The 14874-nt window shown below is 29.8% G+C and overlaps 2 protein-coding genes across 3 annotated transcripts; both read right to left on the minus strand.

Moving 5' to 3' along the window:
• Positions 1–1841: 1841 nt before the first annotated feature.
• LOC149563301 (uncharacterized) lies at positions 1842–7207 on the minus strand. Of its 2 annotated transcripts, XM_089826642.1 has the most exons (8): positions 6887–7207; positions 6688–6792; positions 6507–6572; positions 6322–6387; positions 5952–6017; positions 5573–5638; positions 5094–5159; positions 1842–2357 (listed from the first exon to the last, which is right to left on the minus strand). In XM_089826642.1, exons 1-8 carry the CDS (start codon positions 7028–7030, stop codon positions 2196–2198), a joined length of 741 nt encoding a protein of 246 aa, XP_089682768.1. In that variant the 5' UTR covers positions 7031–7207; the 3' UTR covers positions 1842–2195. The 2 variants fall into 2 exon arrangements, with proteins under 2 accessions (XP_089682768.1, XP_089682769.1); XM_089826643.1 differs by lacking the exon at positions 5094–5159 and having other exon boundaries at positions 6887–7203.
• Positions 7208–8915: 1708 nt separating this feature from the next.
• Positions 8916–14409, minus strand: LOC149563302 (transcription factor PHYTOCHROME INTERACTING FACTOR-LIKE 15-like). The gene is made up of 5 exons (XM_089826645.1): positions 14285–14409; positions 14104–14169; positions 13907–13972; positions 11998–12063; positions 8916–9480 (listed from the first exon to the last, which is right to left on the minus strand). The coding sequence occupies exons 1-5, from the start codon at positions 14402–14404 to the stop codon at positions 9154–9156; spliced, it is 645 nt and encodes a 214-aa protein (XP_089682771.1). The 5' UTR covers positions 14405–14409; the 3' UTR covers positions 8916–9153.
• Positions 14410–14874: the final 465 nt, after the last annotated feature.

A 14874-nucleotide genomic window follows, 5' to 3' on the forward strand; every position in this document is an offset into this window, starting at 1 on the left:
TCCAAGCATAAGAATAAGATACTTTTTTTGAAATATGTCTTATTATAAAAGTTATGCAAAGCTATATAAAAAATATGTAATCAAAACACTTTAAATTGTATGGGTGAATAACCAACTACTAGTGAGGATAGAGCATGGGCAACAAAAAAGGAAAAGAAAAGGTTATAATGAGGATTGAATCCCACTTATAATGTTGCTAGAATCCATTAGCCAAACATTCATATATCTAGAAAATTAGATATATGAACCTAAATAGTTACACATCCGAAATCCAAGCATAAGAATAAGATACATAGTTTGAAATATGTCTTATGTTAGTTTGGAGAATACTACAATAAAAAAAAGTATCGTCCACATTGGAGAAAAGAAAGTATAAAGGAGAACCCATTTAGTTAGCATCAAATGGAAGAAATTCATTTTGGGGACATTAACCAATGATACATACTACAATATATTAACATAATAACATTAAATTAGAAAAAATCAAAAATAAATACTACAATATATTGACATAATAAAATTAAATTAGAGAATAAAATTTTGTATTGTAGACTACAATATACTAGCAGAATAAAATTAATTGCAAATAAAACCCATAAGAGCAATAATTGAGAAAATCAAAATTGCACATATTAAACATCTATATTTTCAATATAAGTAGGAAAAGTTTAAAAATTTAGTAATATATGAAATATTAAAATATAAGTTCAATATATTCTTGGAAGAGTTATTGGAACATTGTATATTGAATAAATTTGGTTGTGTAATGGTGGAGGTCTTGTATCGATGTTAGTAGTAGGAAATGGTAAACACTAGTCTTGAGATTTACAAATATGAATTAGTATCATATGAGATGTTGAAAAAAAGAAAAAAGAAAAGTCTAATAAAATATGAAATATCAAGACATTTAAAAAAATATATTATTGAAAGACCTAATAACATCTGATTTATTGGATAAAGGAGGTGGTCTTAAATAAAAAGCATTGACATTCAATAATATATAAAGATTTATTCAAGAGATTTAATACAATATATGAGATTTTTAAAAAAATTAAATAGAGTACTCTATATAATGGCATTACATGTTTGGATTATTTCAATTGTAAGTCATGATATAATAAAGATTGTGGGATTTTTTATGCATATAATAAATCATTTCGAAGGCATAAAATAATGATAAAAAAATAGATAGCATAAAAACTTACCATTTCAATACATATAAACAATTGAAACCTAATATTAGAAAGTGGAACGCATATTTTATATAGAATATTCCACATAAAAATTGTTCTAGAAATCAGTTTTAAGGAAATTTACATTTGACTTACTATTACATATGAACAAGTCAATACATCACTACAATAATACAAATATTTGATTGTTTCTCATATTGGAAAGAGCATTTATATATCCATTTATTGTTTATAGTCATAGTGGAAAAACACTAATTTAAATTATTTAAATTATATATTTTGGCATTGCAATTTCTAGAGAGAGTGAACAATTACAAGAATTGAAAATGGACAAGGAAAACATTAAATTTTCTTATTAATAATCTTGTCTCATAGATATGAAGAGATCTTGATAAAAATATTTAATTGTTTCTCATATTGGAAAGAGCATTTTATATTATCCATTTATTGTTTCTAGTGGCATTAGAAAATTACTAATTTAAAGCATTGAAATTCTTTAGCTACAAAGTGTGATCAACTATAATAATTGAAAAATAAATAAAAGGTGTTAACATTTATAAGAATTGAAAACAAACAAGGAGAACATATAATTTTCTTGTCAAATATCTTGTCTCATGCATACACATTTATTTTCATATACATATAAAGTTGAGTTACTATATGATACTTCATTATTTTCCATGTAAAGTTGATTATGAAGAAATCACCTCAATATTTACATATATGTATCACTTCTTTTGAACTTAAAGAGCTTCTTGGAAGAGACTGTTGGTACTATCACTAATAATATATAATAAATTATCTAGTAGTAGATTTAAAGTTAACAAGCTAGGGAAATCGAAAATGAGTTTCTTGAAGAGGTTGGGGTTGTGAGGTATTGTCAACTCTGACTTGAAATTCATTATTACATTGAGAGACCTTGGTAAACATTGGCATACCTACTACATGAAAACCCTCTATGTTTCCTTCATTATTCCTTCTTATTGTTTGTGCTTGAACTCCCTAAGGCATGACCATGCACCCATTATTCCATTGGGAATGGGACATGTTTATGCCCATTCCCATGGGTCCCATGTTCATGCACATTTGGGGCATTTGAAAGAAGGGGACTCCCATTGGTAAATAGATGTGTGATGGGTCCATCTTATTTGGAGAAGAAAGCATCTGTAACACAATTCAGTAAAGATCAAACAATTATTATGTGCTATAGTAAAGATCAAAAGATTATTACTTGATGTATTCAAAACTTGGACAAAAACTATCAAACATGGAGAAACTTGAATGAACAAAATCAAAATTTTCTAGATTTGGCTACATTTATACAATTTGTATTTCCTATTATACTACTACAACTCTAGCTCACTATTCTGCATGAATTCAAAATTAAAAGTTTCTAGGATTTTACTACATGTATTTAGTTAATATTCGTGTATCTTTTCATAATGGTTTCCATCAGACTCTATCATAAGTACTACATGTATCTTTTAATAAAAAATTCTTATCACAATACTACATCTATAGCTTAGTATTCTACTTCAATTCAAAATCATTTAAAAAAAAAATATTTAACTAATATGAATTTTAGCAAATTTCTCATCATACCAATAAATAAAAATTTCCCATCGTAGTATTATTATAGCTTAGGATCTTTATTGTACACGAATTCAAGATTTAAAAAATTAGATTTGCCTACATGTATTTAATTAGTGTTTTTCATCATAGCACTATGTGTATCTTTAATAAGATTTCACATCATACTACTACAACTCTAGTGCACTATAGTTCTAGAATTAAAAATAATTTATTTTTTTGTGATTTGTGGTTCTACAACAAGATATGAAATAGATGACACTTTCTTGGCATCTCTCTTTGTCTCTTTTCTGTTTGAATAGATTAATAATGATTGGCTACCTAGAGGATCATCTAAATGTGGAATCCTTGAATCAAGAGAAACTAGTATAACAAGATAAACCATGTGGATGGTGATAGATTCAATGATGTCGGATAGGAAATAGATAAACCATATGGATGGTGATAGATTGACTAAGGTAGGATAGGAATTGCATACAAAGAATTAGCAGGAACAACCAATGCTCCGCTATCTTTTTTTCCCATAATAATCTTGCATAGGTCCAGTGTACTATCTTAATCATTCACTATCTTTTGTTTAATTCTCACTATCTCTTTGTTGTCAGTTTCTATGTTGTATGTTGTGGGAAGACTGTCGGTTGCTATTTTTTCTCTATGTTGGTGTGCTCAATGCAATTTCCCTCTAATATATATTATTAAACTATTTTTCAGTCCATTGAAAACCTTTATTTTTACCTTAACAAAAGTTTTTAATATCCATAATACTACACATTTCTACCTCACTGTGTTTTATCTATCTTGTTGTTTCTATGATGATATATAGTACAAATTGATCATAATATTTGATCTATGATCTTTTATCACACTTATGGTCAATATTTAATAATCAATGATTTATAGTCACCCTTTATGATCAATACTTTATAATCAATCTCTATAATCTATTTTATTTAGCTCGCTATTTTATTTAAAGGGTTAGACATTTTAATAGTTCACTATTCTAATAGTAAATCAAATATTTAGACAATACTCTAACTCATTGTTTTGATGTTGGACCAAAGATTCAAACAATACTCTATGATCTTACCTCTTGTTCACTACTCTAATAATGATACATGGTCAAATCCAAAACCTTTCAGATTACAATATTATTTAAATAGAACAACTTTTATTTGATGTAGAAGTTGTTTGATGTACTCATATACTTCATAAACAATGGAAAAACCTGTGGCTCACTATTTTAACTTAGTCAAATCCAAAAAAAATCAAATTCTATATTTTTCCTCTATTTTTCTAATAGAAAAACTTACTTGTACTAGACGTTGATGTTATTTGACATTCTCATTTGCTTCATTATGAACGGATAAGCTATAGTGATACACAATCAAATCTTAAAAGTTTAAATACTTCATAATGAGTTGGATACATAGTCAAATCCAAAAACTTTCAAATTCTATTTTTCCAAATGGAAAAACTTACTTGTACTGGATGTTGTGGAAAAGCTTCTAACTTGGATGTTATGAAAAAGCTTCTAGCTCGCTATTCTTATAGTGATACACAACCAAATACAAAACTTTCAAATTCTATTTTTTTTCAAATAGAACAACTTACTTGTACTAGATTTTGTGGAAAAGCTTCTAGCTTTCTATTCTTATAGGGATAAACAACCAATATCAAAACTTTCAAATTCTATAGATTTATTTCAATAGAACAACTTACTTGAACTGGATGATGTGGAAAAGCTTCTAGCTAGCTATTCTTATAGTGATACACAACCAAATCCAAAAGTTCCATATCCTATTTTTGTTTCAAAAATGACAACTTACTTGTATTGTATGTTGTGGAAATGCTTCTAGTGCACTTATGGCAACAAGCAACCAAATACAAACACTTTCAAATTTTATATATATATATATATATATATATATAAACTTCTTGTAATGGATGTTGAAATTAATTGACTTTTCATTTTCTTTGTTAAGAATGGAAGAACATCTAGTTCACCATTGTGTTAAGTAGGCACAGTCAAATTCAAAATAGAACAACTCAATTGTAGAACCTCTAGCTCACTACTCTAATGGTGATACACAGTCAAATCTAGAAAGTTTGAAATACCTCAGCATTAATTCTAATGGTAATACATCTAAAAAGTTTTGATTTATATTTTTTTTAATAGAACAACTTACTTATATTGGATGTTAAAGCTATTTGACTTATTTGACTTAATTATTTGCTTCATTAAGATAGTGATTCACAATTAAATCTAATTTAGAGAAGAATTATATTGATTTTTTTTATAGAACCACTTACTAGTACTTGATGTTGAAGTTGTCTAATGTGCTCATTTGCTTCGTTTAGATTGGAAGCCTTTTCTTTCTGTTAAAAGAAAATGGAAATAAATTGAACTTAGATAACAATGGAAAGATTCTGCCTCTGATTAAACATATACAGTGTACTATGGGAATGAAATAAATGCAATGATCTCTAGCTCACTATAAACTAGTGACGGTCTCTAGCTAACCATGGAACCATGATTAATAGTGAATATAACAGTCTGAGTGAATATAATGGTATCTAGCTCACTATAAACTAGTGACGGTCTCTAGCTAACCATGGAACCATGATTAATAGTGAATATAACAGTCTGAGTGAATATAATGGTATCTAGCTCACTATAAACTAGTGACAGTCTTTAACTTATCATGACAAATAGTGACAAATAGTGACAAATAGTGAATTAAATTTATTTTTTACAAAAATTATATTGATTTTTTTATAGAACCACTTACTTGTACTTGATGTTGAAGCTGTTCGATGTGCTCATTTGCTTCATTTAGATTGGAAGCCTTTTCTCTCTGTTAAAAGAAAATGGAAATAAATTGAACTTAGATATCAATGGAAAGATTCTGCCTCTGATTAAACATATACAGTGTACTATGGGAATGAAATAAATGCAATGATCTCTAGCTCACTATAAACTAGTGACGGTCTCTAGCTAACCATGGAACCATGATTAATAGTGAATATAACAGTCTCAGTGAATATAATGGTATCTAGCTCACTATAAACTAGTGACAATCTCTAACTTATCATGACAAATAGTGACAAATAGTGAATTAAATTTATTTTTTACAAAAATTATATTGATTTTTTTATAGAACCACGTACTTGTACTTGATGTTGAAGCTGTTTGATGTGCTCATTTGCTTCATTCAGAATGGAAGCCTTGTCTCTCTGTTAAACGATAATGGAAATAAATCATAACTTAGATATTTAGTGGAAAGATTCTGCATCTGATTAAACATCTAAAGTCTACTATGGGAATGAAACAAATGCAATGATCTCTAGCTCACTATAAACTAGTGACGGTCTCTAGCTAACCATGAAACCATGACAAATAGTGAATATAACAGTCTCTAGCTAACCATGAAAATTTGATGAATAGTGAAAATAATCTGAAACATTAATACAAAAGATACACAGTCAAACATTAATATAAAAGATGCACAAATAAAATTGAAAAATTGTAGTGACTTACTCGTGCTTGAAACTGAAGCTTTTTGACATACTCAATTGCATCATCAAGAATGGAAGCTTTGTGTTGCTGTCAAACAAAATAGTAGAAATAAATTGAAAATTACATATATGTAGTTAGATTTTACCTCCGTGATTCAAATTATACAGTCTCTTATGAAAAAGGGAAAGCCATTGAAATAAGCCAACCATTGTCGAATTAGGAATCAGATGTTGAAGATCTTTCATTTTCTCATTGATTATGTTCCTTCGCTTCTGGTCTCCAACAAAACTCTAAAAGTTAAATCTCTTTCTTCCAAACCACTAAACAAACATTCATAGCAAAATCACATAAAATCATAATGTTCATAAGGAGTTGAGAGGAAATAACCTTTTCACACAAATTGTGAACGTGAATAGCTCTGCGTAGTTTGGATGAGGTATTGCTCCTCGGAGATAGAGCTCTACATGAATTGGTGAACTCGTGTACAGAGTGCTGCAAACAACACATATGAATCAAAATTACAGTCCTACTATACAAGTCCTAGACAAATGGCTTATACTTGTCAATCAATTTGATATTTACGTACGTGTTGAAGCAGCACTAAACGTGTCGTTGTTGAAACCCCCTTTAAGAAACAGGTGTGTGAAGTGTTGTGTTTACACATAGCATACTCTTTGCCATTAGACAGGACAGTCGTCACCAACACAAACACGACTAGATGCTTCGCCATGATTCTAGACTCTATCCTTGTATTCTACAAAACATTGAGTATAGTATTGTACCGTATCATGAGAGTCTGTGTCAATAACGACCTTCTCTCTTGTTGATTGATAATTTCACTTCCCGTTGCAACTGCTAAATGATTCTGTTTGGCAATGAGGAGTTGTGGCAGGAGTATTGAGCTGCAGACACAAATAATACAATGAATCTCATGAACTCTAATAAGCAAGTGAATGAAATGAATGAGAGGAGTGTTCGAATGCCGCGTGATCTTTAAGTAGAAGAGAAGAGGCATTGTCCTCTTCTTCTCCGTGGATGTGCTCGAAGGAGATGGTGAAGAAAGATGATGTTAAAGGAGGAATGCAAGTATTCCCTTCCAGGAGATAATTAATTGTAAATAAAACCCATAAGAGCATTAATTGAGAAAACAAAATTGCACATATTAAACATCTATATTTGCAATCTAAGTACGGAAAAAATAAATATGCGAAAAATAAGCAGAATTTTTTTAAAACTTTAGTAATATATGAAACATTAAATTCAATCTATTGTTGGAAGAGTTATTGGAAGAGTTAATAATTTTCTATATATTGAATAAATTTGGTTCTGTAATGGTGGAGGTCGCATATCGGTGTTAGTAGTAGGATATGAATTAGTAACATATGAGATTTACAAATATGAATTAATAACATATGAGATGTTGAAATAAAAAAAATTCAATAAAATATGAAATATCAAAACAATTCTTTTAATATATTATTGAAAGACTTAACAATATGTGATTTATTGGACAAAGGAGGTGGTCTTATATCAAAACATTCAACAAATGTGACATTCAACAAATGTGACATTCAATAATATATAAAGATTTATTCTAGAGATTTAGTACAATATATGAGATTTGAACATTTTAAATTAAATATAGATTACTCTATATAATGACATTATATGTTTGGATTATTTCGATTGTAAGTTGCAATATAATCAAGATCGTGTGATCTTTTATGCATATAGCAAATCATTTCGAAGGCATAAAACAAAGATAAACAAATAGATAGAATATAATTTGGATTAAATTTAAAACCTTACCATTGCAATACATATAACCATGAAAATTGAAACCTAATATTAGAAAGCGGAACACTTTGATATTTTATAGAGAATATCCCACATAAAAATTGTTCTAGGAATTAGTTTTATGGAAATTTACATTTGATTTACTGGTACATATGAACAAGTCAATACATCACAAGAATAATAAAAATATTTGATTGTTTCTCATATTGGAAAGAACATTTTATATATCTAGTTATTGTTTTAGGGAAATTTACATCTTACATATGAACAAGTCAATACATCACTATAGTAGAAAATACATACTAATTTAAAGTATTTAAATTATTTATTTTGGCATTACAATTTCTAGAGAGAGTGATTGGAAAGAACATTTTTATATATCCATTTATTGTTTCTAGTCATAGTGGAAAAATACTAATTTAAAGTATTTAAATTATGTATTTTAGCATTGCAATTTCTAGAGAGAGTGAACAATTACAAGAATTGAAAATAAATAAGGGGTGTTAGCATTTACAAAAATTGAAAACAAACAAGGAGAACATAAAATTTTCCTGTCAAATATCTTGTCTCATAGATATAAAGAGATCTTCATAAAAAATTTAATGTTTCTCATATTAGAAAGAACATTTTATATTATCCATTTATTGTTTCTAGTGTTTCTAGTGGCATTAGAAAATTACTAATTTGAAGCATTAACATTCTCTAGCTATAGAGTGAACATTTACAATAAAAAGAAAGAAAGAAGGGTGTTAACATTTGTAAGAATTGTTACAAACAAGGAGAACATATAATTTTCTTGTCAAATATCTTGTCTCATAGATATAAAGAGATCTACTTCACATGTAGTACATTTATTTTCATATAAAACTGAGTTACAATGTGATACTTCATTATTTTCCATGTGAAGTCAATTATGAAGAAATCACCTCAATATTTACATAAATGTATCTCTTCTTTTGAACTTAAAGAGGTTCTTAGAAGAGACTATTGCTACTCTCACTAATAATATGTAATAAATTATCTATCAATAGATTTAAAGTGAACATGCTAGGGCTATCAAAAATGAGTTTCTTGAAGAGGTTGGGGTTGTGAAGTATTGTTGACCCTGACTTGAAATTCATTATTGCATTGAGAGACCTTGGTAAACATTGGCATACCTATTGCATGAAAACCCTCTATGTTTTCTTCATTATCCCTTCTCATTGTTTGTGCTTGAACTCCTTGGGGCATGGTCATGCACCCATTATTCCATTGGGAATGGGACATGTTTATGCCCATTCCCATGGATCCCATGTTCATGCACATTTGGGGCACTTGAAAGAAGGGGACTCCCATTGGTAAATAGATGTGTGATGGGTTCATCTTATTTGGAGAAGAAAGCATCTGTAACACAATTCAATAAAGATCAAAAAAAATTATTATGTGTTATAGTAAAGATCAAAATATTATTACTTGATGTATTTAAAACTTGGACAAAAACTATCAAACATGGAGAAAATTGAATTCAAAATTAAAAGTTTCTAGATTTGGCTACATGTATACAATTTGTATTTCTTGTTATACTACTACAACTCTAGCTCACTATTTGACATGAATTCAAAATTAAAACTTTCTAGGATTTGACTATATGTATTTAGCTAATATTCATGTATCTTTTAATAGTGGTTTCCATCATACTCTATCATAAGTACTACATGTATCTTTTAATAAAAATTCTTATCACACTGCTATATCTATAGCTTAGAATTCTACTTCAATTCAAAATCATTTAAAAAAAATATTTCACTAATATGCATTTTATGCAAATTTCTCATCATACCACTACATGAATATTTTAATAAAATTTCCCATCATAGTATTATTAGCTCAGGATCTTTATTGTTAAAGAATTCAAGATTAAAAAATTAGATTTGCCTACATGTATTTAATTAGTGTTTTCCATCATAGTACTACATGTATCTTTTAATAAGATTTCACATCATACTACTACAACTCTAGTGCACTATACTTCTAGAATTAAAATAATTTTTTTTTTTTTGATTTGTGGTTCTATATAGGTGACACTTTCTTGGCATCTCCCTTTGTCTCTTTTGTGTTTGAATGGATTAACAATGATTGGCTACCCAGAGGATCATTTAAATGTGGAAACCTTGAATCAAGAGGAACTAGTATAACAAGATAAACCATGTGGATGGTGATAGATTCAATGATATGGGATAGGAAATATATAAACCATATGGATGGTGATAGATTAAATAAGGTAGGACAGGAATTGCATATGAAGAATGAGGAGGAACAACCAATTCTCCCTTGCCTTTTTTTTCCATAATAATCTTTCATAGGTCCCCTATACTATCTTAATCAAATTCACTATCTTTTGTTCAAATGCCACTATCTATTTGTTCCCGATTTCTATGTTGCATGTTGTGGGAAAATTTTTGGTTGCTATTTTTTCTCTATTTTGACATGCTCAGTGTAATTTCCTTCTAATATATATTATTAAGCTATTTTTTGTCCATTCAAAACCTTTCTTTTTACCTTAACAATTTTTTTTAATAATCATAATACTATACATATCTAGCTCATTGTGTTTTATCTATCTCATTGTGTTTATGATGATATATAGTACAAATTGAACATAATATTTGATCTATGATCTTTAGTCACACTTATGATCAATACTTAATAATCAATGATTTATAGTGACCCTTTATGATCAATACTTAATAATCATGATCAATACTTAATAATCAATCTCTATGATCTATTATATTTAGCTCACTAGCTCACTATTCTATTTAGAGGGTCATACATTTTAATAGTTCACTATTCTAATGGTAAATCAAAGATTTCAACAATATTATAACTCATTATTTTGATGTTGGACCAGAGGTTCAAACAATGCTCTATGATCTTACCTATTTTTCACTACTCTAAGGGTGATACATAGTCAAATCCAAAACCTTTCAGATTACAATATTATTTAAATAGAACAACTTACTTTTATTTGATGTAGAAGTTGTTTGACATACTCGAATACTTCATAAATAATGGAAGAACCTGTAGCTCACTATTTTAACATAGTCAAATCCAAAAAAAAAAAACATTCTATATTTTTCTAATAGAACAACTTACTTGTACTAGACATTGATGTTATTTGACATTCTCATTTGCTTCATTATGAATGAAAGAGCTATAGTAATACGCAATCAAATCGTAAAAGTTTAAATACTTCATAATGAGTTGGATACATAGTCAAATCCAAAAACTTTCAAATTCTATTTTTCCAAATGGAACAACTTACTTGTATTGGATGTTGTGGAAAAGCTTCTAGCTCGCTATTCTTAATATGATACACAACCAAATCCAAAAGTTTCAAATCCTATTCTTTTTTGGAAAATAACAACTTACTTGTACTGGATGTTGTGGAAATACTTCCAGGTCACTTATGGCGACAAGCGACCAAATCCAAACACTTTTGAATTATATATATATAAACTTGTAATGGATATTGAAGTTAATTGACTTTTCATTTTCTTCGTTAAGAATGGAAGAACACCTACTTCACTATTGTGTTAGGGAGGCATAGTCAAATTCAAAATAGAACAACTCAATTGTAGAACCTCTAGCTCACTACTCTAATAATGGTGATACACAATCTAATCTAAAAAGTTTGAAATGCCTCACTATTCTAATGGTGATACATAATCAAATCTAAAAAGTTTTGATTTATATTTTTTTTAATAGAACAACTTACTTGTATTGGATATTAAAGCTATTTGACTTATTTGATTTATTCATTTGCTTCATTAAGAAGGAAGAACCTCTAGATAGTGATCCGCAGTCAAATCTAATTTAGGAAAAAATTATATTAATTTTATTTTTTATAGAACCACTTACTTGTACTTGATGTTGAAGCTGTTTGATGTGCTCATTTGCTTCATTCAGAGTGGAAACCTTGTCTCTCTGTTAAAAAATAATGGAAATAAATTGTAACTTAGATATCAGTGGAAAGATTCTGCCTCTCATTAAACATCTATAGTCTACTATGGGAATGAAATAAATGCAATGATCTCTAGCTCACTATAAACTAGTGATGCAGGGGCATCTCCTTAGGATCATTTTGAAGACCAAAGCACCCAGAGGAAGAAGATATAATGAGGTCTTCCATGAAGTAAAGTCAAATTGCTTAAAAAGCATATCTTTGTAATAAGTCCTTAAAGGACAAAATAGTGAAAATCTTGCATTGTAAGAGGAATAGGGAGTGCATAGGTTAAATAAGTCATTTTATAGGTTCTCATAGTTTTTCATAGTCACATCATGTCATTTGATAGGTTATAGGGTTCAAAAGATCATTTAATGCTTGTTTTAGAGTCGTGTAAATACAAATTTTCAAACTTATTGGTTAGTTGCTGTTTTGGAGGGAAATGCAATAATTTAAAATTGGTTAAAGATAATCAATCCCAACCGCTTGGGAACGGTTAAGGGGGTTGTAAGGCATCTATATAATGTTGGGAAACTTCATTGTATGGACAAGTACAGAGGTTGTACGGACTGCTCCATAAATGGAATGAAAAAGCCTTGTTTTGAGTGCATTTTGAAGATTTCTTGGTGTTTTGAGTTCCAATCTGATAGGAGTAAGTGGTATGATCATTTCCATTGATGTTTAACACTTTTTCATGAAGATCTACTAACCTTTCATTGAATTTTGTTAATCTATTATTCACTGATTGGCTGGAAACTCACATTTTCAAGCAATTTTGAGGGTTTTTACTAGTAATCATGGTCATTCCATGAGATATTTCTGCTGTTTTTCATGGGATGGCTCAAATCTAACATGTACATTATAAATATGCATTAACATTTGCAGTTAACAAGGTTTGAAGGATAGCTATCCACTAACATGGGTGAAAATTGGTGGAAAAGGGCTTGGTAGATGATTAAATGTTTGGAACATGTTTGGAATGTTTAAATAAGGATGTTTGCACTTCCAATTGGATCTGGAAGTTCTGGCATGTGGGAGATCTAGAAAGCCCTAGGAACAAGGGTTTCAAGAGGGCAAATTTGGGGCTTTTGGGGTTAGAAGGCTTCTGGAGTGAAATTGGTTGTGGAATCCTCTAATTGGGGACATTTTATGGACCTATGAAAAATTTGAAGTCTGTATGTTAAGTACTTTTATGAGTTGCTTTGTAAATGCACTAGTTGTCCCATTGTTAAAGACAGGGTCATTGTGAAGAAACTTTGATTTTTGCCAAAGGAAGCCCATCTGAGCTTTACATATGTTTTAGAAAAGGATAAAGGGTATTTGAAAAGGTCATTTTTTTCAGAGAGTCACTTGGGAAAATGAAAAGATATTTTCCAATTTACCTTGCTGCTGTTACAGAAATTGAAAATTGTCATTGACAACATTTTGGCTTGCTATGCATTTTTGCTCTAGAGGTGTTGAAACTTGAAGATGATGTTTGGAACATGTTAGATAGGCTAGAAAAAACCTATTGAAGCCTTAAAACCTCCTGGAGTTGACCATTTGTGAGATTTGACCATTAGGACCTAGAAGGTCACCTGGCACATTATTACAAATTTACTCATTTTGGGTTGTTTAAAGGGCTCATCATCATACTTCCCTCTGCATCAACTAGCGACGGTCTCTAGCTAACCATGAAACCATGACAAATAGTGAATATAACGGTCTCTAGCTAACCATGAAAATTTGATGAATAGTGAAAATAATCTGAAATATTAATACAAAAGATACACAGTCAAACATTAATATAAAAGATGCACAAATAAAATTCAAAAAGTAACTTACTCGTGCTTCAAACTGAAGCTTTTTGATATACTCAATTGCATCATCAAGAATGGAAGCTTTGTGTGGCTGTCAAAGAAAATAGTAGAAATAAATTGAAAATTACATATATGTAGTTAGATTTTACCTCTGCGATTCAAATTATATAGTCTATTATGAAAAAGGGGAAGCCATCGAAATAAGCCAACCAATAAACCAACCATTGTCGAATTAGGAATCAGATGTTGAAGATCTTTCATTTTCTCATTGATTCTGTTCCTTCTCTTCTGGTCTCCAACAAAACTCTAAAAGTTAAATCTCTTTCTTACAAACCACTAAACAAACATTCACAGCAAAATCACATAAAATCATAATGTTCATAAAGAGTTGAAAGGAAATAACCTTTTCACATAAATTGTGAACGTGAGTAGCTCTGCGTAGTTTGGATGAGGTATTGCTCCACGGAGATAGAGCTCTACATGAATCAGTGAACTCGTGTACAGAGTGCTGCAAACAACCCATATGAATAAAAGTTACAATCCTACTATACAAGTCCTAGGCAGATGGCTTATACTTGTCAACCAATATGATATTTACGTACGTGTTGAAGCAGCACTAAACGTGTCGTTGTTAAAAACTCCTTCAAACAAAACGAACCCTAATAAGAAACAGGTGTGTGAAGTGTTGTGTTTACACATAGCACACTCTTTGCCATTAGATAGGACAGTCGTCACCAACACAAACACGACTAGATGCTTCGCCATGATTCTAGTCTATCCTTGTATTCTATAAAACATTGAGTATAGTATTATACCGTATCATGAGAGTCTGTGTCAATAACGAGCTTCTCTCTTGTTGACTGATAATTTCGCTTCGCATTGCGACTGCTAAATGATTCTGTTCGGCAATGAGGAGTTGTGGCAGGAGTATTGAGCTGTAGACACAAATAATACAATGAGATGGGTTATCATGAAGCATAATGAGAAAGTGAA

Source organism: Cupressus sempervirens, chromosome 4, assembly GCF_028749045.1.
Source record: "Cupressus sempervirens isolate cs-2001-9-10 chromosome 4, ASM2874904v1, whole genome shotgun sequence".
Lineage (NCBI taxonomy): Eukaryota > Viridiplantae > Streptophyta > Pinopsida > Cupressales > Cupressaceae > Cupressus > Cupressus sempervirens.